Here is a 23,245-nt window from a genome sequence, read left to right as displayed (position 1 = left end):
CCGTCCCCCTTTGCATATAAGGAGAGGACGGGGAGAAATCCCTTCGGGCTGCGTCAAAATTTACTCACACATACTACCCCACCCCCACCCCCCTGCCCATTCCTCCTCATGCAATCACAACATCATCCATATACAACCATTCTCCACTCACCTCTGTCTTCCGTCCTCTCCCTTCCTTCCTCAACCCATTATAACATGTAATAATAGGATATGGCAGACATACCTTCTCCCCACTCTTTCCTCTTCAAAATATCTAGCGGATACCGTATCTGTGAATTTTTCTTACCGTAAATAGAATCGAGGGTAGTAATTACCAAATACCGTAACTGTGAATTTACTGGATAAAGAATTACCGTATAAGGAGGACTCACTGTAGCACATCCATCCTTGTAAACAAGAGATGGAGTCATGGAGTTGGTAAAAAAGTGTTTAAGTAGAGCAATAGAAAGGAGGATGATAGAATATTAGGATTAGTGTAATTGACTTTCTCTTTTGATGGGGATTAGTCTTCAATTATGAAAGTGATGTGTGACTGGTTCATAGGGTTTTCACAGTTCCAAAAATATTGATGGCTTTGAATTTATGTTGTCAATACCCCATGGAGGGGTATGGTAGAAATTAAGAAATATATGAGAGGTAGAAGCAAAATGCAAAGTGGGGGATGCCAAAGGATGAACCGATGTAAGGTGGGGTAGGGGTGTCTTAAGAATTTTGAAAGAAATGAAAAGGTGTTTTGGAAAGAAGTGTGAAGGGGTGAATCAGGTATAGAGGAGGGGTTAAAGGAATCTGAGGCAGCGGAAGGAAATGATTGATTGATTAATGTTCAGTATTTGCAGGGTTAGAGAAACAAAGATTATTTGTAATACAAAAAACTCTTTATTCAGCACTTTCATCATTGAGAAACAGCCACCGCAAGTGATGAAAACTAATACCCGGTTCACGGCAACAGTCCGCCTGCTTGTGGGTGGTAAACTTAATGTTTACATGACTCCACCACAAGTTAGGGTTACCATTATTAGTGAAGCTCAGGCAAATTCCCTGCTAAAGAATGATCAAGTCAACAAAAGTGATTCATCTGGAGAGATTTTAAACAACACAGGAACCATGGAATATCATCAGGTGAGTGAAGGATCTGGCCAAGGTCAGAGGTCAGAATAGTGCAGGTGTTCATAGTTTCCAGGTCTGTATATAGTATTTACCTAGTTGTGATAACACTGGAATGAAGCTATACCAGAGAGGTCTCATCCCTTTATGTCAGTGAGATTTGGTTTTGAAATTGTATTTGTTCATCTCCACATACTCTACTCCTATTGGAATAGAATTATACATACATACATATACCAAGGCTTTTTCCCCCTTCCAAGGGAGGTAGCCAAAAAGGGAAAGGCATAAAAACACTCCCACCCATTTCATCCCCAAATACACTCCACACCCCTCCCACCCTTCCTCTCATCTGAGCACCTCCTGGATGACGGGTCATCCCTGCACCCCGCCCACCGCAGGGATGAATGCAAAAATAGGGCTACAGATAGTATTGGCACTAACGAGAGTAGCATACCATAAACTTTCTTTACATGAACACTTGTGGTGCACTGAGACTTGCACGAGTGATGTAGTGTAGCTACAGGCTTGTCAAGGCCACTGTGTCAACACAAGTTTCAACAACAACATTCCTTGGGGAGACCGGACTGCTCGGACAGACAGTCTAGGGAACAACAACAACACAAGTTCCACCCGTTCTTTGCTGGAACAGCAATAAAAATAATGACACGCAAATTGGGTGTTATGATTTCTAATGCCAATTATTTGTTATGATTTTTTTGGTGCGGTTGTACACTAACCTAATACTAATACGTATCCAATATTATTTATACCCACAACTTAGCAATACCATGTATTCATATAGGTTTACATAATCATATATACTATACATATACCAATGGCTACTTCCCCCTTACAAAGGAGGTAGCCAAAATCAAAGGAAAGCCACTCCCACCCATTTCCTTCCCACATACTTCACTCCCATTCACCACCCCTCTCTCCCTCCCTCTTTTCTTGGGTCATCCATGCATCTCACCCACTGCCCTGGGTCAGAAGCAATGTAGCAAGACACAGCACATCCACAGCAGAAGAAAGATAAATAGAAATTAATAAATGCATCACATCATAACGAGATATGGGATAATGTGAAATTAAAAAAAATTGAATGTTGCAGAATTTTTATGCAACTTCCTTATATTTCAGGGAACAAGACAGTTGTCAGCCAGCTTTAGAAACATGCAGCTAAAGAAAATCAAACGAGCAGAGAAAAAAGGAACAGAATCGGTGATGGACGAAAAATTTTCCCTCCTATTTCAGTCGCAGTTTAGTATTGGTGGTGGCGAACTTGTATTTCAGGCAAGTGTATGTCAGGCCCTTACATGTTAATCATTGTATTAAGATTTTTATGAAATGAAAAGATGTACTATAGTAGATATCTGTCATAGCATTGAATTACGACTTTCCAGGTTTGGACTTTGTCGTTGCCGGTGGTAGTTATTGTACATGGCAACCAGGAACCTCATGCATGGGCAACAGTATCGTGGGACAATGCTTTTGCAGAGCAAGGCCGTGTTCCTTTTGTTGTTCCAGACAAAGTTCCTTGGCCACAAATTGCAGATATGCTTGATACAAAATTTAAATCTGCAACGTCCAGAGGCCTGACAGAGGACAATCTAAAATTCCTAGCAGGCAAGGCTTTCAGGTATGATGATTATTATTATTTTATTTATGTGTTTATTTTTATATATTACTATTCTGTTACTCAAAGAAAATATTATAAGGTGGTGAATGGAAGGGAGTGGGTGGGGGATGGGGTGTTAGGGAGCGGTTATGTGCGAATGATATTTTGACGCAGCCAGTAGGGATTTCTGCTCGTCTTCAATGTTTCTGCATGATGGGGACAGAGGGACGGGGGTAACCAATTAAATGAGGCAGCCTTGTTGTGGATGTGCTGTGTCTTGTTGCATTGCTTCTGACCCAGGCCAATGGGTGAGATGCAGGGATGACCTGTCTTCCAGGAGGAGCCAAGATGAGAGGGAGGGAGGGAGTGGAATTATGACTTTTGACTTTGGCTACCTCCTTGGTAAGGGGAAAAGTGCCCTTGGTATATGTATGTACTATTATATTTTATATATGTGTATGTGCATATATGTGTATATATATATATATATATATATATATATATATATATATATATATATATATATATATATATATATATATATATATATATATATATATATATATGTGTGTAATACTATAGGGGGCAGAAACTTAGAGTGGAGGCAGAAAGGAAAAAACTAAATTATTTGAAAAATATGGTTGAGGTTGCAAGGGTGAATAGAGCAAAAAAGGTGTGGAGTGCAGGGATGGAAGGGAAGTGTGCAGATAGGGTTGATCAAGGAATACTAGGATAGTTTGGATATATGGAAAGAATGAGTGACAAAAGACTAGCAAAAATATTGTGGTAGGTAGAAGTGGATGGAGTGAACTTGAGGGGAAGACTGAGAATGGAATGCATAAGTGGGATGAAGGGGCCTCAGATAGAAGGGGAATGCCTGATGAGCAGGGAAAGGAGAAGGCAAGAGATAGTTGTGAATGGATGATAAACTGACATGCCCCATAAGGTTTTCTCCCCGTCTTCTGTACTCACTCATGGGGAGACAAGGAGGTAGGATTGCCATGTATAAGGAGCAGTGATGGTAAACCAGCTTTAGCTGTAGGTTCCTACTTTAGAGGTGCTGTGTCTTTCTGCCTTGGTTCTGGCCCAAGCATCCTCTTCCTTTCCTGCACAAAAGACATTTTCCTTTTATCCAAGGCCCTCTGTTTCACCCAATCAGAAGCAATGCAAGACAGTGCATCCTGAGCAGGGCCCCACTGCATCATGTACATAGTAACCCTCTCTCCTTTATTCATCATGCAAATATATATGATGATTTATTCAGTTTATCATCATGAACTCCCCCTATCAGGAGGCAAGGTCGTTGCTTCTTGCAGAGGAGTTTGTAGCATGGAATATAATGAACCATCCTGTTGGTACAACTCGCTGGTGGCAGGGTTCAACCTGCTGTCACCTCGACCTCTGTTTCAAATATATATATGAATGTTTATTTTCAGATAAACTTAATGTATAATGAACAATATGTGTTTCTTTACAGAAATAGCCAGTTGCAAGATTACACAAATATGTACCTCTCATGGTCCCAGTTTTGTAAAGAACCCTTACCTGACCGTAACTTCACATTTTGGGAGTGGTTCTTTGCTGTCATGAAGGTAATCAGTGAAACCTTTGAGTAATTTATTGTAGTTGTCTTTCATTTGTTTATTTTGTTTTCAACTAATGAAGCTTAGCCATCAATTAGATTTTGAGAGGATAAGTTGATTAATTATGCACAGGTATTTATGCCAACCCTTGGTATATAGATAGACTTGTAAATAAACCATATTTTTGCCAATTTTGTAACTCAGATGATTTGTAAAAGCTGTACCTACATAACTTAAGACTTAACCTACTTTTGAAATACAATTTCAGATCACAAGGGAACACCTACGGCAGCCATGGTTTGATGGGTCAGTCATGGGCTTTGTGGGAAGAAAACAGGCCGAAGAAATGCTTATGAACTCTGCCTCTGGGACATTCTTGCTTCGGTTCTCCGACTCTGAATTAGGTGGCGTCACTATTGCTTGGATGTATGAGGATGTTGCCAAGAGTAAGTTAATGACTTATCAGCATCTGGCTAACCCCCCGTGTAAGGGGGAAAAAGCCTTTGTCTTATGTATGTATGTATTGGAAGTAAGAAAAAAATGCTTTTTGTGTATTTTATGGTGCTTGGAAGGAAATTTGTCTGAGTGTGCTTTCCTAATTATATTTACCAGATCACGATGTATGTATTGGACCTCTGCATATGCACATTTTTTCACTTCCTCCTTGGGACATACCCAGACAATAGCATAGTATTTATTCCTTGAGTGACTTCTGGGTCAATTTGGTAGCTGTTGCTATTGAGCTGTGGATCTCTGGCAAGAGATACGAGGCAATGGGTTAATTAATTCTTTGGCCTTTTCAAAATTATGTTCTATGTCTTGAGACTCGTGTAATAATTTTTAGATGTTATTTATTCTTATTTATTTATTTTATTTCATTTTTTCTTTTATCTGTGTCTTTGTATGTGTAGCCTCTAAGCTTTTAATCCTTTCTAATGCTGTGGTTTGGTTTACTTGCAGCAGGTGAACAACGAGATGTCTTCATGTTACAGCCATTTACGAGTAAAGATTTTGCCATACGCCACTTGGCAGACCGAGTGTCTGACCTAAAGTACCTCTTGTACCTGTACCCCAATATAACAAAAGAGCAGGCCTTTGGAAAATATTACACACCAATGGGAGAGGCACAGCCAACTCATAACGGATATGTCAAGCCTTGCTTGCAGCTGCATGTGCCAGGGTAAGAGAGTTTCTTAATATTATATACTTTAGTCATTAAAGAACGTTTGAGTTATTGGTACACAAGGTTGTATAGTTTGGGTAGATACAATTGTGAATTGAATAGCTGCATTAGGGTTTAATGATTTGTTTAACCTGTTTATTACAGACACGTGTATGAAGTGTGTAAGCGTTTATCTCCAGATAAGCTATTTCCCATCATATTTTCCACTTTCCTTAGAAATCGACATACTTCCCATACTCTATAATTCATCTTGACCTCTACTCTTCCTTTCCCTGCCACATGTGACCCCCAAATACTTTAAAGCTCTCCACTTCCTCTATCTTCTCACCCTTTAAACTCTTCTCCAACTTACCATAATCACTTCTTTTAAATTTCATCACCCTATATTTGCACATTCACTTTCAACTTTCTCCTTTTACACATTCTTTGAAACTGCACCACTCACCACTTTAGTTTATCTTCAGAATCAGCCACAGGAGTGTAGCATTTCGTGAACGTTACTTGGACTATGGTGCTGAGGGAGTACATGAAGCTCAAGTGGGTTTGATGGCTTTATTCTGGTTAATGCGAGTGTTGGCCTAGGCTGGTCGGGCAGTGAGGCTCCAAGGAAACCCGACTGCAAGGTTGACCTCCTTGTGGGCCTTGGGACATGCTTCACTGTGTTGCAAGTACAGAGGAGAACTGCCCTTGGAAACATAAACCTGGCTCTTTATATACACAGCCGACGTACTCAAAAGTAGCGAGGGACATAACCTCACTGAAACATAGTTCGGCAGGGCCATGGTTGTGCTTTCATGAGGATATAAATGCCTTTAGTACAGGCATATTATGGACTTCATCTACACAATAGTAATATAAGGCCGAAGGCCAGCTGTTTCTACACAACGTATAAATTCCTTGTCTACCCCATTTCTGCAACGATGTTACTATGAGCCAAAATATTGCATAGACACACATGTGGGGGAGTTAGCGATGTCGGTGGTGTTGGGAACTCCTTGGGGGTGGTGCAGACAGCAATGTTGGAAGTGGTGACATCCCTGGCATAGTGACATAGATCTGCGGCAATCATGACGTCCATTGCGCGTAAGTGGCCGTGAGCGACGTCAGTGGAGGGGGGAATCCCCGGAGGTGGCGCAGACAGCAATGTTGGAAGTGGTGACATCCTTGAAGTAGTGATGTTGACCTGTGGCGATCATGATGTCCAGTGTGGGGAAGATGCTGTGAGCAACATCAGTGGAAGCAGGAACTCCCTGAGGCGGCACTGGTGGGTGGCGACTACGGAAGCTGTGACATCCCTGATGTAGTGATGTCGATTCGTGTCGATCATGATGTCGATCTGCATTGATCGTGACATTGAGCTACAGTGATTATGACGTCAAGTGGGGAGGCGGTTGTGAATGACATGCTGCAGCAGCTGTAGCTGCAATGGCTGTGGTGATGACCACAGCAGTGGATGGTGCAATGGCTGCAACTGTGGTGGGGATGAAGAACGTCCAGGGAGTCAAACAGGTTGTCGACGCTCCAGGGTTGGCTGGGTGCACTTGTGTCAAAACTCCCAGGGTCACCAATGTAACCTTACGTGAATGTTAATTGGACTCTGGTGCCAAGGGAGTAAATGAAGCTCAAGTGGGTTTGTTGGCTTTATTCTTGTTAGTGCAAGTGTCGGCATAGGCTGGGTTGGTCTGTCAGGCTCCGAGGAAACCCGATCTCAAGGTTGACTTGGGATGTGCTCCGCCAAGTTGCAAGTACAGAGGAGAACTGCCCTTGGAAACACAAACCTGGCTCTTTATATATACAGCCGATGTACTCAAAAGTAGTGAAGGACACAGCCTCACTGGAACATGGCTCAGCGGGGCCAAAGTTGTGCTTTCATGAGGATACAAATGCCTGTAGAACAGGCATAATATGGACTTAATCTACACAATAGTAATATAAGGCCAAAGGTCAGCTGTTTCTACACAACATATAAATTCCTTGTCCACCCCATTTCTGCAATGACGATACTATGAGCTACAATGTCGCATAGACGCACATGTGGGGGAGTTAGAGACACCACAGGAGCAGTGTCATCCACAAACAACTGGCTCAACTCCTACTTCCCACCTCTCTCACTAACATGAAACCCTTGCCTAACACGCGGGCCTTTATCTCCCTCATCATCCAATCCATATATATGTTGAACAGCCATGGCAACATAATACAGACCTTGCACATCTTCACTTTCACCTTAGTCCATTCATTCTTTCCAATCCCAACCTTCACACAACCTCTATGACTCATGCTCAAACTTTGTACTGCCCTCAGCAGACTTATCCCTATTCTGTACATTTGCAATAGATCATAGGACTTCTCTTTCAATCCTGCCATACATCTCCAAATCCTCAAAAGCCCAAATGCATCTTACCCTTTGCCTATAACATCTTGCATATCCCTGTAAAAACTTTGACCTATGTACCCCTAAACCTAGACTACTCTTCTCCAATTACTCTCTCAGTTCCCCTCTTAATCTTCACAATTAATACCTTCCCATACACCTTACTACATACATACATATACCAAAGACTTTTTCCCCCTACCTGGGGGGTAGCCAAAAAGAAAAAGGCATAGAAACCACTCCCACCCATTCCATTTCCTATATATTCCACTCCCCTTCACCCTCCTCCCTCCCTCTTATCTTGGCACCTCTGAATATACTTAATAAATTGATTCTTGGCCACTTTTCGCTTGTGTAGTGGAACTGTATGTACACTCCTATAATCCACTGATACAATTCCTTTCCTTAGATGCAAACAATCTCAATAGCCGTTCCATGATAACTACTCCTTTTATCAGATTTCACATGGCAGCCATCTACCCCAGGGACATCCCTGCCCCCATTACTGCCTGGTTAGAAGCAATGCAGCAAGACAAACCACCTCCAAAGTAGGACCCAACAGTCAAAGCTGTTTCAGCCCCATCAAATCATTACACAGCAATCCTCCTTCATTGTCCACTCATGAGTAATTAGAGAAAATAAAGAGAAATCCCTTCAGGGTAGAGTTCATCATCCATTTACAACTACTCTTCACTCACACCTATCTCTTGCCCTCTTGGGTACATACACACGTGGACATATTTGATTCAGTACTTAGAATTGAAATAATTATCTCACCTAGGTGGTCAGGTCCAGGAGTTGGTGATAACTTCCCCAACACTCCACCCATGTTCTGCCCCCAATCTCCAGATATGGCTTCCAGGGATACTCCATCGGTGGCATCCAACATGTCTGAATGTAATGCGTAAGTACCATTAATCATGCTGTTTAAATTATTTTTCAGTTGGATATATATTTTTGTGTATGCGGTATTTGTTACTTGAGATAGGCCATTGTAACAGTTTATAAGCTGTTGCATCCACTGTTTGGTGGATGTACTCTTCTTCACTTTCATGATCTCAGTCCTATTAGTAGTGACAAGATGCATTGTATGTGCTGTGTTAATTGATGTCATGGTGATTTATAATATATTTATGTGAATGGGATTCACCATGGTCTTGGGTCATGTGCTGGGCTCATGATTGACAGTTATTTGTGTATCTGTTATTCAAAACTTACGTAGTTGTAATGTGCAGGAGAGGGGCTATGCTCACGAGGTCCAATTATTTTTCTTAGATCAAACTTAGCCTTAAATTAATTTGAGGTTTTAGGTTTTACTGGGAAGAGTTGGGGGTTTGCAAGGATCTCTTGAGTAGTAGGCTGGCAGATGATTCACCTGTATGAGCATAGTGACTTTTGGTATTCATCCTTGTTTCATCACTATGGTGTTCCCACTTGATGGTGTAGCTCCTTGACCACAATTCACCTCAGGAGAGAAATTGGATTGTCACCCCAGACTTCGACAGGGTGACAGTTCTTCATGCGGCCATCCTGGGTTTATGATTCTTTGTTTGTATAAGTTGATGACAATTATCATAACCTTCATTCAACCTAACCTAATCTTTATTCCAGTATTGATATTTGGCATATGGGGTGACAGTTCTTCAGGTGGGATTTCATGGGTTGATGATTCTTTATGTGGGCAATCTGGGGTGACAATTCTTCATGTGACCCGAGAAATCATTCCTAATGTGAACAAAAATTGCACTGACATGCCTCTATTAAAGTCACTATCCCACTCTGAAATAGTACCAACACAGAATTGGCCTGGCATCAGCCCAAGATGTAACCACCATACAGAAAACAGACTCCTATATACTAATATGACCCACAAACACACACACCAAACTATGTCTGTCCATCTATAAACCAAGGACTTCTCCTTAAAAGGGAAGTAGCAAAGTCAAAGGCATGCACCCATTCCTGCCCATTTCACTCTACCCATTCCACTCCCATCCATTCCACCACCCTTGGTTCCCTCTCTTCTTAGCTCTTTGTGGGTGAAGGTTCATCTCTGTCTCATGCTCACTGGCATACTTCTCAGACATTACTTCGCAAACACATTTAAACTTTTCCTCATTACACTTTTTAATCCACCAAGGCATTTACTCACTTCTCTCAATCTACATTCTACCTCTACCTCCACTTCACATTTGCACCCAAGTATCTAAAACTATCCATTTCCTTCAGTCGCTCTTCCCTATATGCTCACTTCCAGTCTGCTGACACTTTCACCCCGTGAACATCTCATCACCTTACTTTTACCCACATTTATCTTCAGCCTTCTTCTTTCACACACTCTCCCAAACTCTGTCACCAACTTCCTCAATCCCTCCTCCGATCCTGCCACAAGCGCAGTGTCGTCTGCAAACATTAGCTGGCTCACGTCCCACTTTTCTCCATTTTCTTTAACCATCTCCAATCCCTGACCTACCACCCTTGCATTTACCTCTCGCACTACCCCATCCATGTACAAGTTGAACAGCCAGGGCGACATAACGCATCCCTGATGAAGTCCCACCTTTACCTCGAACCACTCACTCTCTTCATTTCTAATCCTGACACGAGCTCTACTACTCTCATAAAAACTCTTGACAGCTCCTAGAAGCTTTTCTCCTATCCCATATATACCTTGTCGTAAGCTTTCCTCCTATCCCATATATACCTTGTCGTAAGCCTGCCTTTTCCAGATCCATAAAAGCCCAAAAAATATCCTTCCCCTTTCCTATAGCTTTCTCACATATCTGTCTTACCACAAAAATCTGATCTACACAACCTTTACCCATCCTAAATCCACACTGTTTTACTCCCTCTGTTCCTCTCCTAATCCTCTCAATCAAGATCCTCCCATAAGCCTTCCCAACTACACTTAACAAGCTAATATATATATATATATATATATATATATATATATATATATATATATATATATATATATATAAAACCATATATTATATCCATTCTCCACTCATCCCTGTCTCCTGTCTTCTCCCTTCCTTGCTCAACAGACATTCCCCTGTTGCTCAAAGCCCCTGACACCCCATCCACCCATCTCATCCTCAGCCTTCCACCTCAAGTTCACTCCATCCACCTCTGCCTCCCACACATCTTTTACTAATCTTTCTTCACTCAATCTTTCCATGTTTCCAAACCATAACAATACTCTCCCATCAGTTCTGTCTGCCATCTCCTTTTCCTTATACTGGGATGCAAAGATGGGAGGGGTTCAGGGGATGGGGTGGGGAATAGGGAGTGGTTATGTGTGAATGATATTTTGACACAGCCCGAAGGGATTTCTCCCTGTCTTCCCTTTTTCCGCATGAGGGAATGGAAAGTAGGGGAGTCATTGATTAAGTGAAGCAGCCTAGATGTGGATGTACTGTGTCTTGCTGCATTGCTCCTTAACAAGGGCAGTGGGTGGGATACAGGGATGATCAGTCATCCACAAGGAGCGAAGATGAGAGGGAGGAAAGGGTGGTGAATGGGAATGGAATGGGTGGGAATGAGTGTGTGCCTATAGACTATGTTACCTCCCTTACAAGGAGAAGGTAAAAGACCTTAGTGTGTGTGTGTGTGTGTGTGTATATATATATATATATATATATATATATATATATATATATATATATATATATATATATATATATATATATATATATATATATGCCCCATCAATGCACCTTATTCTCTCTCTTCCCCTTAAATTCCTTTCCTCTGCCTTCCATACACTTTCAAATCTTTTTACTCATTCTATATGCCCAAACCGTCCCAGCATTCTTTGATTAACCCTCTCTAGCAATGTTTCCACACCTTCTATCAAGCTTGCCTCCACATATCTTAAATACTTCATATTGCACGTTTTTAGGCTTTTCCTTTCTGCCTCTTTCATATTCCAAGTCTCAACTCCATACAGTTTTGTGAGCACAATCACTCCCTCCTACAATTCTATCTTTGTGTTCATTCCTAGACAACCTATTTATTGGAAACACTGCTCATTCCACAGTAGGAGACATCAAAGGTATACTACCAGTGTTGCACTTCATTGTTGACAGAGAAGTCTTCTGTGGTAGAGTGAGCAGAACATCTGTGACACTGGCTTAAAGTAGTAGAAGGAGAATGGTTGTGAGTTGTTAGCTTTCTGATCATGGACTAAGTGACATCTTCTTGGGGCTGCAATTCTAGATGTGAGAATATTGATAGGTTTTGAAGATGGTTGGCAGACTTTTGTCTTCAGTATCTATCTTTCAGCATCATCGCTTGACATTACCCATTATAGGTACTTCCTCCATATTACTATTAAGTAAATCTAAGAGTGGATAAGGAGGAGAGGTTGCCAAATGAGGAAGCAGTGGGCCAGCAGCTTCAGCCATTGGGGGCTGCTGTAGAATCACATTCTCACTGAGTTCCTTTTGACCCTAGTAGAATGATGGGGGTTAGAGGTGGCCACTCGTCCATGGACTGTTAAGATGGTGGGGGGGAGTGAATGCATTTAGGATGGGTGTGTGATAGGTGTAGGGTGGGAGTAGGATTCGAACTGCACCAACACCCAACCTCCGACACAAGTAGTGACAGGAGGGAGGACCTCATAAGCATAGTTCTTTTTGTGTATATTACAATTAGATATATGATGTATGTAAAATGCATGTATATAAACATGCTTTAATGGACTGAGATTGTGGATGTACCATGAATGGGTCTGAGAGTGTTAATGCAAAGTGTTGTACATTTATTTGATTTAGTTGTGTTTATTATATTTATAAAAAAATATTGGGATGTTTTAATTTATTGTATGTTTTGTGATTACTGGTTTGCATATAGAACTTCTGTGTATATATTTATACATAGATCTCATAGCAGTTTTATTTTTCATTATTGATGCCATTTGTCAGAAGGGTCTTATTTGTTTAATGGTATGATACCCAAGCACACTGTACCATGTAACAATATCCAAAATTGTAAACTTGCAACTTTGTGGTGGAATTTGTATTGGAAGAAAGAAGAATCAGGATTAAGAACAGAACAATTTATATTGTAATCAGGAGTCAACTTGTACGCCTTTACACACAAATCTGGAGTGGGTTATTACTTTGATAGAATATTGTATTTTAATATAGAAATGCTATAAGGGCAGAAATAAGGCTCTGTATCAACATAGGGGACTAAGTATAATGTAGACATCCATTATAGGCCTCCTCGTTCATTTTGAGCTGAAATTTTGTTATAATTGTTTGTAGTGTGGTTCTGCATGCATTTCTGCACCAGAAGGCCTAAAAGCCAGAAGGCCTTGGGTCTTCTGCAAGAGAGACTAGGGGAAATGGATTGATTCTGCATGCATAGCTTTGCTTTGTTTGCAAGCCCCATAAGCAGATGTATAAACACATTTTTTCTTCCTTCCTCCTTTCCTTCCATTCTGATAGGATTGTGTCATCGTTTGTGTTGACATCGTTTTGTTCAGTGTTGATTATGTTTCGATAGGATAATATTATCACATGGTTGGGACTATATCCATCTATATACCAAGGGCCTCTTCCCTATATGAGGGAGGTAGCCAGTCAAGGGACTATATGCTCTGCACATTTTAATCGGTTATATCATGGCTATTGTTATGATTTCTTTTTTCCCTCATGGCAAGGCAACAGGAAAAGTAGTTTAATGGACTGATAGTTTCAAATTCTCTGACCCAATTTATTCCTTTGGCTTCCTGCCTTGCTCTATGGTTGTGAGCTGTATGTATGATGGTGCTTCTTGTTATGTACTGGCTTGAATATTTTACCTTTGTGTGAACAGCACAGTGGCCCACCACTGCATGTCTCTGGGCGCCTCAGTGATTATACCAACTTGAGTACTGTATTTGTTGTGTGCTTTCTACTCTAGCATCCTTCACTTTTGGTCACATTATAGAGACCAGTGACTGAAACTCGCACAGTGTATTTCAGGTTAACCATAGTTCTCAAGCAAATATCACTGAGAGTTGTATCCAAAATGCATTGGATGATATTGGCATGAACTGTAAATAAAATGAAGATAATGCTAATTTTTTTTACAGCAGTGTAAGCTATGACAATAGGAGTAGTTTAATGATTTGTATCACATGAATTTTAGAAAAAAAAAGTTGCAGTGGGTTCATAAGTTGTATGATTCACTAGTTCTATGTGAAATCACAATTCAATTTAAAAGGAAAATACATTTTAAAATCCAGTAATCCAGGTTTACAGTACTTCAAATGTAATTGGGATCCCATATGTGCACACAATTGTAACTGAATGGCAGTGGTCCTCTGGTCCTCCCTGAAGTCTGATAGGAAAGATCAATGAATCATGGCTCCCAGGTAACTGGCAATGGCCACTGAATTGGCCCACAAGTCACTCAAAGAAGACATACAGTTTTGCTCTCTGGGCAAGGGTGTAGGGCAGTGAAGATTGAGGTGTTTGGTGTCCTCTGGGGCAACTTAATTCTTTGGCCAGGACAGTTCTGAGTCAGAACTGTTTTAAAGCTGAATGGTGGCCTGAATGCATTCATACAAGTTTAGTTCTTACTTCTCATGGGAAGGATATCTCAGTTGAGCTGATGTTAGAGGGAATGAGGTTGAGTATGGAAGTTGGTGGGTTGGTATTGGAGTGCTTGTTGTATGATCTGAATGTGTGTATTTTTATATGGATGTGTTGTGAGGTGTAGATAGAAGGTTATTGTAGGTGTTTGATAGTGCACTGCCCTTTTTTTTAAGCAGGTTGTGCCCGTGTTATATGATGATATTATGGGAGGGATATTAAAGGCCCTTCCATAGAACTGTAGGGCCATTATTATCATGCACTGATCTTTGAGGATGTTAGTTTGTGTGTAGGTATTCTATTGGAGTAGTTTTATTGGATCCAGTTTTTATTCTTGTATTACTTTGTAGTAGGGTGTCTTTGTTTTCATGATTGACCATGATTTGAAGGCATAGTTGAGTGTGACCCTTATGACCTATTTATACATACATACATATACCAAGGCTTTTTCCCCCTTCCAAGGGAGGTAGCCAAAAAGGGAAAGGCATAAAAACACTCCCACCCATTTCATCCCTAAATACACTCCACACCCCTCCCACCCTCCCTCTCATCTGAGCACCTCCTGGATGACGGGTCATCCCTGCACCCTGCCCACCGCCCTGGGTCAGAAGCAGTGTCGCAAGACACAGTACATCCACAGCAAGGCCGCTTCATTTAATCGGCGACCCCCCCTCTCCGTCCCCCTTTGCATATAAGGCGAGGACGGGGAGAAATCCCTTCGGGCTGCGTCAAAATTTACTCACACATACTACCCCACCCAACACCCCCCCGCCCATTCCTCCTCATGCAGTCACAACATCATCCATATACAACCATTCTCCACTCACCTCTGTCTTCCGTCCTCTCCCTTCCTTCCTCAACAGACATTCCCCTCTTCCCCAAAGCCCCCTTCACCCCATCCATCCACCTCATCCTAGGACGTCCCCTCATGTTCACTCCCTCCACATCTGCCTTCCATACCTCTTTTACTAGTCTTTCTTCACTCATTCTTTCCATGTGTCCAAACCATCCTAATATTCTTTCATCAACCCTATTTCCCAAATCCTTTTTCACCCCTGTTCTCCTCCTCACCTCCTCATTTCTCACTCTATTTATATACTTCTCACCTATTCTCACTCTATTTATATACTTCTCACCTATTTATATACTCTGATTAATGTTTTTTCTGAACAAAATCTCTGCTTGCTACTGAATGATTTTCATAGTAAGGTCCTTGATGTGTGGGCTGATGTGCATGTGTATATCAAAAGTGAGGCTTAGGAATTTAGGGCTCTTGTCCAATGGAAAAGGTTGGCTCTTCAATCACATTATTAGGTGTTTCTTAGATTTATAGTTTTCTAGGATAGGGAACATCATTGCATATGCCTAAGGGGAGGCTGCTACTCTTGATATGTGTGAGAAGAACAAATGTTCAACGTGAAATTATTGGGCTTAGTTTAGGAGTAGGTTCTGTAGCAATGTGGAAATTATATTGAATTAGTGAATCAACTGTGAGGAACAACAAGAAATAAGAAAACAATAAGGGATTATCAAAAAAGCTTGCAGTACTTCAATGATTGCAGTAATAAGACTGAAATCAAAGGCCTATGGCTGTGTGAAGAATTTTTACTACCTTAATTTACTTATGTTAATATTCCTTAAACAATAGTATCAAATTGTAGGATAGTTTAAGGAAATTTTCTATTTAAGATAGAATTGGTGTGTGTTTGTGTGTGTGTGGAGAAACGGGAGTGGGAGAGTGACCAGCATGAGTGTACAATTTGTTTCATACATAAACACATTGCAAGTTGATTCCTCATGTGGTATCCAGAACAGAGCAAGTATATAACTTATGAACCCATTGCATTTACTAATTAAAAGTTCAAAATATATAAGTTATTAGATAAGCTACATGATATTTCATGTTGAATATACATGAAGAGTTTATATTATCTAGAAATATTTTATATTTTGTGGTTGAATTTGAAACTTTTCTCAGACATTTCCTGAGGGTAAAGACTTGCATGAAATCTTTTCCCTCATGCACTACACATAAATCTTGTCCCAGCTTTTGCACAAGTTGTAGTAGATTTTGTATGTGTCATAGAATCCTGAAAAAAGTGTGATTGTGGTTAAATGTGGATCAAATATTTTATTTCAAGTGTTGTGAGACCAGTTATGGTATGATATTTATTTTATTTTATTTATTTATTTATGTATTCATTCATTTATCTATTTATTTATTTATATTTATATTTTTTCTTTTTTCTATTCTTCATGTAGTCATTTATTTCAGTCGTTGCCTTGAGTTTCACTAAGTGGAAAACCCACAACCCTACAGGGGCTGGCAATGGTCCTTGGGCCCCTCTACAGATCTTGTTGGAAAGAAACTTCAAAAAAGTGTGTGCTCTGTTAATATGGGATTGTTTCCATGTAAACTGAAAGTGGGGAAGGGGAGCAGTCAGTGGTTGTCAGCTCCTTATGTGTGAAAAACTGTAAGAAATACAGCTAAAGTTGATAAGAGATCTTGGGTCCAGTCCAGGGACAGAGTGTCAGCCCCTCAGGGTATGAGGGGGTCGACAGGTTTCGAAAATGGGCAGCTTCACTGTCCCATTTTGCAGGACCATCACATGCAGGTACTCGTCATTGGTCCTTCTTTCATGTAGCTTTAGTGAATATGATGGACATGCATGTCTTCGTTATTATGTATACATGAATCCATGCTGTGGAACAGGAAGATTTGTAAATAATGAATTTCTACAGGATGCATCTAAATATTAATTTCATTATTTCACCGTGTTTCACTTTCATTCGTCACTTAGCGAAAGGTGTATGGCTACTCACAGTAGTGTGTGCATGTCCAGACAATGCCTGTATAGAATTTATTTTAAATAAGAGATAGTTGATTAAGAGATAAGGTACATACTTAAGTATAAAAGGCCATCATATTTGTGATACACTTGTGTTCATACCAGAATGGAATACGTGAAGACTTTTACACACACGTCATGCATGATTGTTCTCACTTGATACAGCTCAGTAGTTGAAGTGGACAATTTGGTTTATATTTTCTAGAAATAGTAATACATTTTGCTGATGGATTGGTTAGGAGAGATGTCTAAAAAGGAAGAAACAGAAGAGAGGGGATGTGTAGTTAGGTGTTGAAGAGGAGAATGTCAGATAGGAAAAACACTGAAGTGTTGTGTCAAGACTGATGCAGTATCCCATAAGTGGGCCAGGTTCCTCATTGATGATCTTATGTTTATATGAAATCAGTGATGTTAGAAAACAGGTGTGTAGTAAGAAGAGTTGATGTACTGTAGGTATAGAATAAGACCAGATATGTTTATATCTTCTTTCTAAACTTTGTATAAAGTGTCATTAAACAAGACTAATGGAGATTGAGATTATTGTATGTGTGTGTATATGTATATATATGTGTGTGTATATCTATATGTTCTGTATTATCCCAAATATATATATATATATATATATATATATATGTATGTATATATATATAGATAAATATATATATATATATATATATATATATATATATATATATGTATGTATATATATATAAATATATATATATTATATATATATATATGTATATTACATACATACACCAAAGGATTTTTCCCCCTACACAGGGGGTAGCCAGAAAGAAAAAGGCATAGAAACCATTCCCACCCATTCCATTGCCTATATATTCCACTCCCCTCCACCCTCCCTCTTTATCTTGGCACCTCCTGGATGATGGGTCAACCCTGCATCCTGTCCACTGCCTTTCATACATCACAGCAACATCCAAACACAACCATTCTCCATTCACCCCTATCTTCTGTCATCTCCTGTCCTTCCTCAACAGACATTCCCCTCTTTCCCAATGCCCCTTTTACCCATTCATCTCATCCTTGGTTGCCCTTTTATTTTCACTCCTACCTCTGCCTTCCACACCTCTTTTACTAATCTTTCTTCACTCATTCTTTCCTTGTGTCCAAACCATCTCAATACTCTTTCATCAACCCTATCTTCCAACTCCCTGTCCACCCCCATTCTCCTCCTCACTTAATTTCTCACTATATCCAGCCAAGTAACACCTATCATACTTCTCAGGCACCTCATCTCAAACACATTTGAACTCCTCTCTTCCTCTCCTATGTTCCATGTTTCTGCCCCATACAGTGCTGGGGCACAATCACTCCTTCATACAGTCTCCACTTAGCATCTATTCCCAAATGTCTATTTCTCAGTACACTTTTTAATCCATCAAGGCATTTACTCGCTTCTCTCAATCTACATTCTACCTCCACCTCCACTCCTCCCTTTCCTGCCACACTTGTATCAAAGTATCAAAAACTATCCACATCTTCCAGTTTCTCTCCCTTAATACTCACTTCCAGTCTCCTGCCACTTTCTCCCCATGTACATATATATATATATATATATATATATATATATGTATATAATATATATATACATATATATATATATATATATATATATATATATATGTATATATTGTCATTGTTAATGAAAAAATATCCATATAGATGGGGAAAGAGTGTGATGGAAGAGCTGTAGGTAAAGAAATTTCATGAGGAATTAAGAATGGAAGAGGGCAGATAAACCTGTCTCCCTTAATAAACTTATTTTTATATTAATATTGTGTGCTGATATTGTTATAGAATTCATGTGTATGTACCTACACACCCAGTGCTGTGTTGATATATGTATGGATTTACTTTGTGGTGGATAGGGTGTATTAATTAAAAGCATGTTCTTTGGAAGAGGGAATAGTGTCATTGGACAGGAAATTACAAATGTGGCAGTAGTATTCTAAGTAGGAAAGACGGTGGTAATACTAGATTATAGACCAATGCCATTGACCAGTGCATTAGCCAAAATACATGAAAGAATTGTGAGAGATGTATGAAGTATTTGGAGAAGGGACTTTTGATTGCCAACTAATGTGGGTTTAGAAAAGGAAAATCTTATGTAGCCAACCTCCTAATTTTTTTTTTTAGAGTAGTTGATGTGGTACATGAAAGATGGGTGGATTGTGTATACCTGGATATAGTAAAAGCATTTACAAGGTATTACATTAAATACTGATGTTGAAATTGGAAAACAGGAAGCCTTAAGGGGATTATACTGAAATGGATAAAGGTCTTTTTAATTGATAGACATATGAGAACAGGAGTGAGAGATGAAATGAAAGACTGGAGACAAGTGACTACTGGGGTATTACAGGACTTGGTTCAGACACCTGTAATGTTCTTATTGTATACAAATTACATTATGAATGTAGTAGGTAGCTATGCACTTGTTTGCAGATGATACCAAGGTCATGAGGGAAGGTATAGAAAAAATGGACTGAAAGGTTTTGCTGATTTGGGATAAAAGTTCAACAAGAGGTCATATTAAAAATTGAAAGAGGTTAGGAATTATAACTTCCATGTAGATGTATAGACTTAGGGAAAAGGTTGAAAGAAATTTTAACTCGAGCCAACAACATAATTTAATGCAAAGTTTGATGAGCAGATTCAAAGAGATGGGACTACAAGCACATCACTAACCTGTTATTTTATAGGTAAATACGTGAGGAAGTGAGATGGATAGCTGGGGTGGAAAGTTGGCTGTGAGGGTTGATCAAAGAATACTGGCGTGGTTTTAGGTATATGGAAAGATTGAGTGAAGAAAGACTAGCAAAAAGTGTGTGGAAGGTCAAGGTAGATGGAGTGAACTTTAGGAGAGGACTGATTGGGTGAAGGGGTCCTTGGTACAAGGGGAATGTCTGTTGAGCAGGGAAGGGAGAGGGCAAGGTATAGGTGTGAATGGAGAATGGTTGTGAATGCATTGTTAATAGACATGGCCTAAAGGGATTTCTTGTACTCTGTAAATTATCAAGTAGATGGTGGTGATGGTAACTGTTCATCAATAAAAAGCTAGAAAATAAAGGGATGAATTGGTTTAGGATAGATGAAGGTTGGGTGTAGGCCTTGACAGGGCAACCCTCTCATATAGGGGAAAGGTCCTTTTACATATATATATATATATATATGCAAAGTAGACCACTTGGAAAAAGAAACTAACGAAGCAGAGCGCTTTCGTATATTACAGAAAGCGCTCTGTTTCGTTAGTTTCTTTTTCCAAGTGGTCTACTTTGCATAAGTGAACACACGTACCCGTGTTCTTATTAGCATATATATATATACATATATATATATATATATATATATATATATATATATGTATGTATTTATACATATATATATATATATATATATATATGTATATATGTATATATATACATATATATATATATACATATATATATATATATATATATATATATATATATATATATATACACACACACACACACATACATACATATATATACATACACCAAAGGCTTTTCCCCCATACAAGGGAGGTAGTCAAAGGCATAACTCCATTCCCACCTTTACCTCAAACCACTCACACTCTCCATTTCTAATTCTAACACAGGTTTTTTTTAAAGATCACATTAAGGTATACTTTTGTTTTTGTTGTTTGTTTTATTGTTTAGTTGCTGCAGCTGCTTTTATAATTTCTGATAGTATCTTCTTTATTATATTGCTTGTCTTTTTTATTTGGTCTATATATTTTTGTACCCTCTAGTATGGTGCTTTTGAATTGTATTTATAGATGGATACTGAATTACATCAAAGCTTTCTAATTATATATATTATATGTGTATATGTGTATATATATATATATATATATATATATATATTTATATATATATATATATATATATATATATATACAGGGTGCGGCAGAAATATCTCCCACATTTTAAAGGTTGACAAAAGGAATAAAAAGAACGTTTATGAAAACTTAATTATATTGTTGTTTAAACAAAGAGTTGCAGTTCTTATTCATTTGGTTTTAAAAAGTACATCCTCTAAATGGTGACCTCTATCAGCTATACACTGTTGAAGACGATTTCTGAAGTTCTCCATAACTGGAATAGTCATTTCAGGCTGTATTTTTGCAATCTCTAGATGAATAGCATTCTTTAATTCTTCAATCGTACCCAGTCGATGTTTGTAGACCTTAGCTTTCAAGTAACCCCAGAGAAGAAAAAAATCGCAAGGGTTGAGATCGGGCGAGCGTGATGGCCATTGAATGTCACCCTATAAGGAAATCAAACATCCTGGAAACATTTCTCTCAGAGCTTCCATTGTTCTTCTTGCTGTGTGTGCAGTGGCTCCATCCTGTAGAAACCACACATTCTGTTTGTGAAGGTCATTTACTTTTGGTTCCAGAAATGTCTACAACATCTCCACATATCGGCCAGATGCTACTGTAACTGAGTGGTTTCTCTCCTCAAAAAAATAAGGACCCCATACACCTAATGTCGAAACTGCGCACCATGCAGTCACTCTTTCACTGTGTAGAGGTCTTTCATGAAGCTGTCTGGGGTTATTTTCAGCCCAATAACGAAAATTTTGCTTATTCACACAGCCTGAAAGATGAAAGTGAGCTTCATCAGTTGTGAGGAGAACATCATTTACAGGAACATTTTGAAGGACATCGGTACAACATGACATGCGATCTTCCCAGTTGCACTCGTGCAGTTTCTGAGCAATCATTAATTTGTATGGATGGAACTGCATATCAGTGTGTAGAATTCCTCTGACTATTCGATCAGGCAATCCCAAGGCCGAAGCATGTTTGCGAGCTGAACGTGTAGGAGATTGAGTAACAGAAAGTCTCACAGCTTGAACACTGTCTGGCGTTCGAGCGCTTCGTGGCCTTCCAGGTGGCTTTCTTTTAAGTGCCGAACCTGTAGCTCTGAAATTTGCAACCCATAGCTGTACTGATTTTCTATCTGGAACAGCATCATGCCGTCCTAACTTGTAATGAGCTCGGAAAGCTCTCTGTGTTGCAATTACAGATTCACCATTCTTCAAAAACATTTCTACAGCAAAAGCACAATGTGCACCAGTCCAAATCATATTGCTTGATGAGCGTACCTGAAAAAAATGGCAAGTTATTAGCTAAATGAAAACATCATTGGCACTTGCATAAGTTCATTAGCAACATATAATTGAAAGTTTAACATGTGGGAGGTATTCTGCCGCACCCTGTATATATGTGTATATATATGTATGTATACACAAGTCTGGTCAATTTATATTTTTGTATAAATATGCGAGTCCTTTCATGAGTGTATTTAAGTAATATATTTGTTTATGTGGTTTGCAATACTATGGTTAGCTTTCACAGGAAATAAAAGTGTATTGAAATATCTCGGAATTTTGAGTTTTGGGGTCTTGGGTTATTTACTGGAGTGTAGTATGTTTTAAGTTGGGTAATTGGTTTATGATTTTGTATACTCTGGTCTTCTGGCATATATGCCCACAGATACAGGTGTTTGCATACACATGAAACAATACGTGGAATGATGTTGAAGTGAATTGGATTACTTTTATATAAAATCTATTAAACATGTGAAAGTATGGTGTATTAGAAATGTATATTTATTGATAATTACTAACCAACCAGGTGATATTTCCTATGTAATATAAGTTATTATATTTTATACTAATGACCCACTTTTGGAGAAGAATAGGCAAAAGTAAAGAGATCTATATTTTGATCACTATCTGTGATCCTCTTCACATCTGCCGAAGAGGATCACAGATAGTGATCGAAATATCTGGATCTCTGTACTTTCGCCTATTCTTCTCCGAAAGTGGGTCATTAGTATAATTTTACCAGTGTGCTACGACATTACTTTGTTGTTATTATATTTTGTTA

General features: G+C 39.3%; 1 protein-coding gene across 16 annotated transcripts in view; it reads left to right on the top strand.

Annotated features, from left to right (window-relative positions):
- Stat92E (Signal transducer and transcription activator Stat92E) overlaps window positions 1-23,245 on the top strand; it is an 86,462-nt gene that overhangs the window by 32,182 nt on the left and 31,035 nt on the right. For 6 of the 16 annotated variants that reach the window (XM_076200519.1, XM_076200520.1, XM_076200515.1 and 3 more), the window contains exons 9-16: window positions 885-1,119; window positions 2,245-2,403; window positions 2,508-2,743; window positions 4,200-4,314; window positions 4,574-4,751; window positions 5,266-5,485; window positions 8,321-8,410; window positions 8,644-8,766. In XM_076200519.1, coding sequence (XP_076056634.1) covers window positions 885-1,119; window positions 2,245-2,403; window positions 2,508-2,743; window positions 4,200-4,314; window positions 4,574-4,751; window positions 5,266-5,485; window positions 8,321-8,410; window positions 8,644-8,766 — 1,356 coding nt within the window. The remainder of the gene's footprint in view (window positions 1-884; window positions 1,120-2,244; window positions 2,404-2,507; window positions 2,744-4,199; window positions 4,315-4,573; window positions 4,752-5,265; window positions 5,486-8,320; window positions 8,411-8,643; window positions 8,767-23,245) is intronic. The other 10 variants (XM_076200523.1, XM_076200527.1, XM_076200528.1 and 7 more) reach the window with 6 other exon arrangements.

The sequence above is a fragment of the Oratosquilla oratoria genome, chromosome 17, assembly GCF_046742065.1.
Source record: "Oratosquilla oratoria isolate Oo_2021 chromosome 17, ASM4674206v1, whole genome shotgun sequence".
Lineage (NCBI taxonomy): Eukaryota > Metazoa > Arthropoda > Malacostraca > Stomatopoda > Squillidae > Oratosquilla > Oratosquilla oratoria.
Note: the sequence above shows the minus strand (reverse complement) of the source record. Positions and strands in the feature narration are given on the sequence as shown.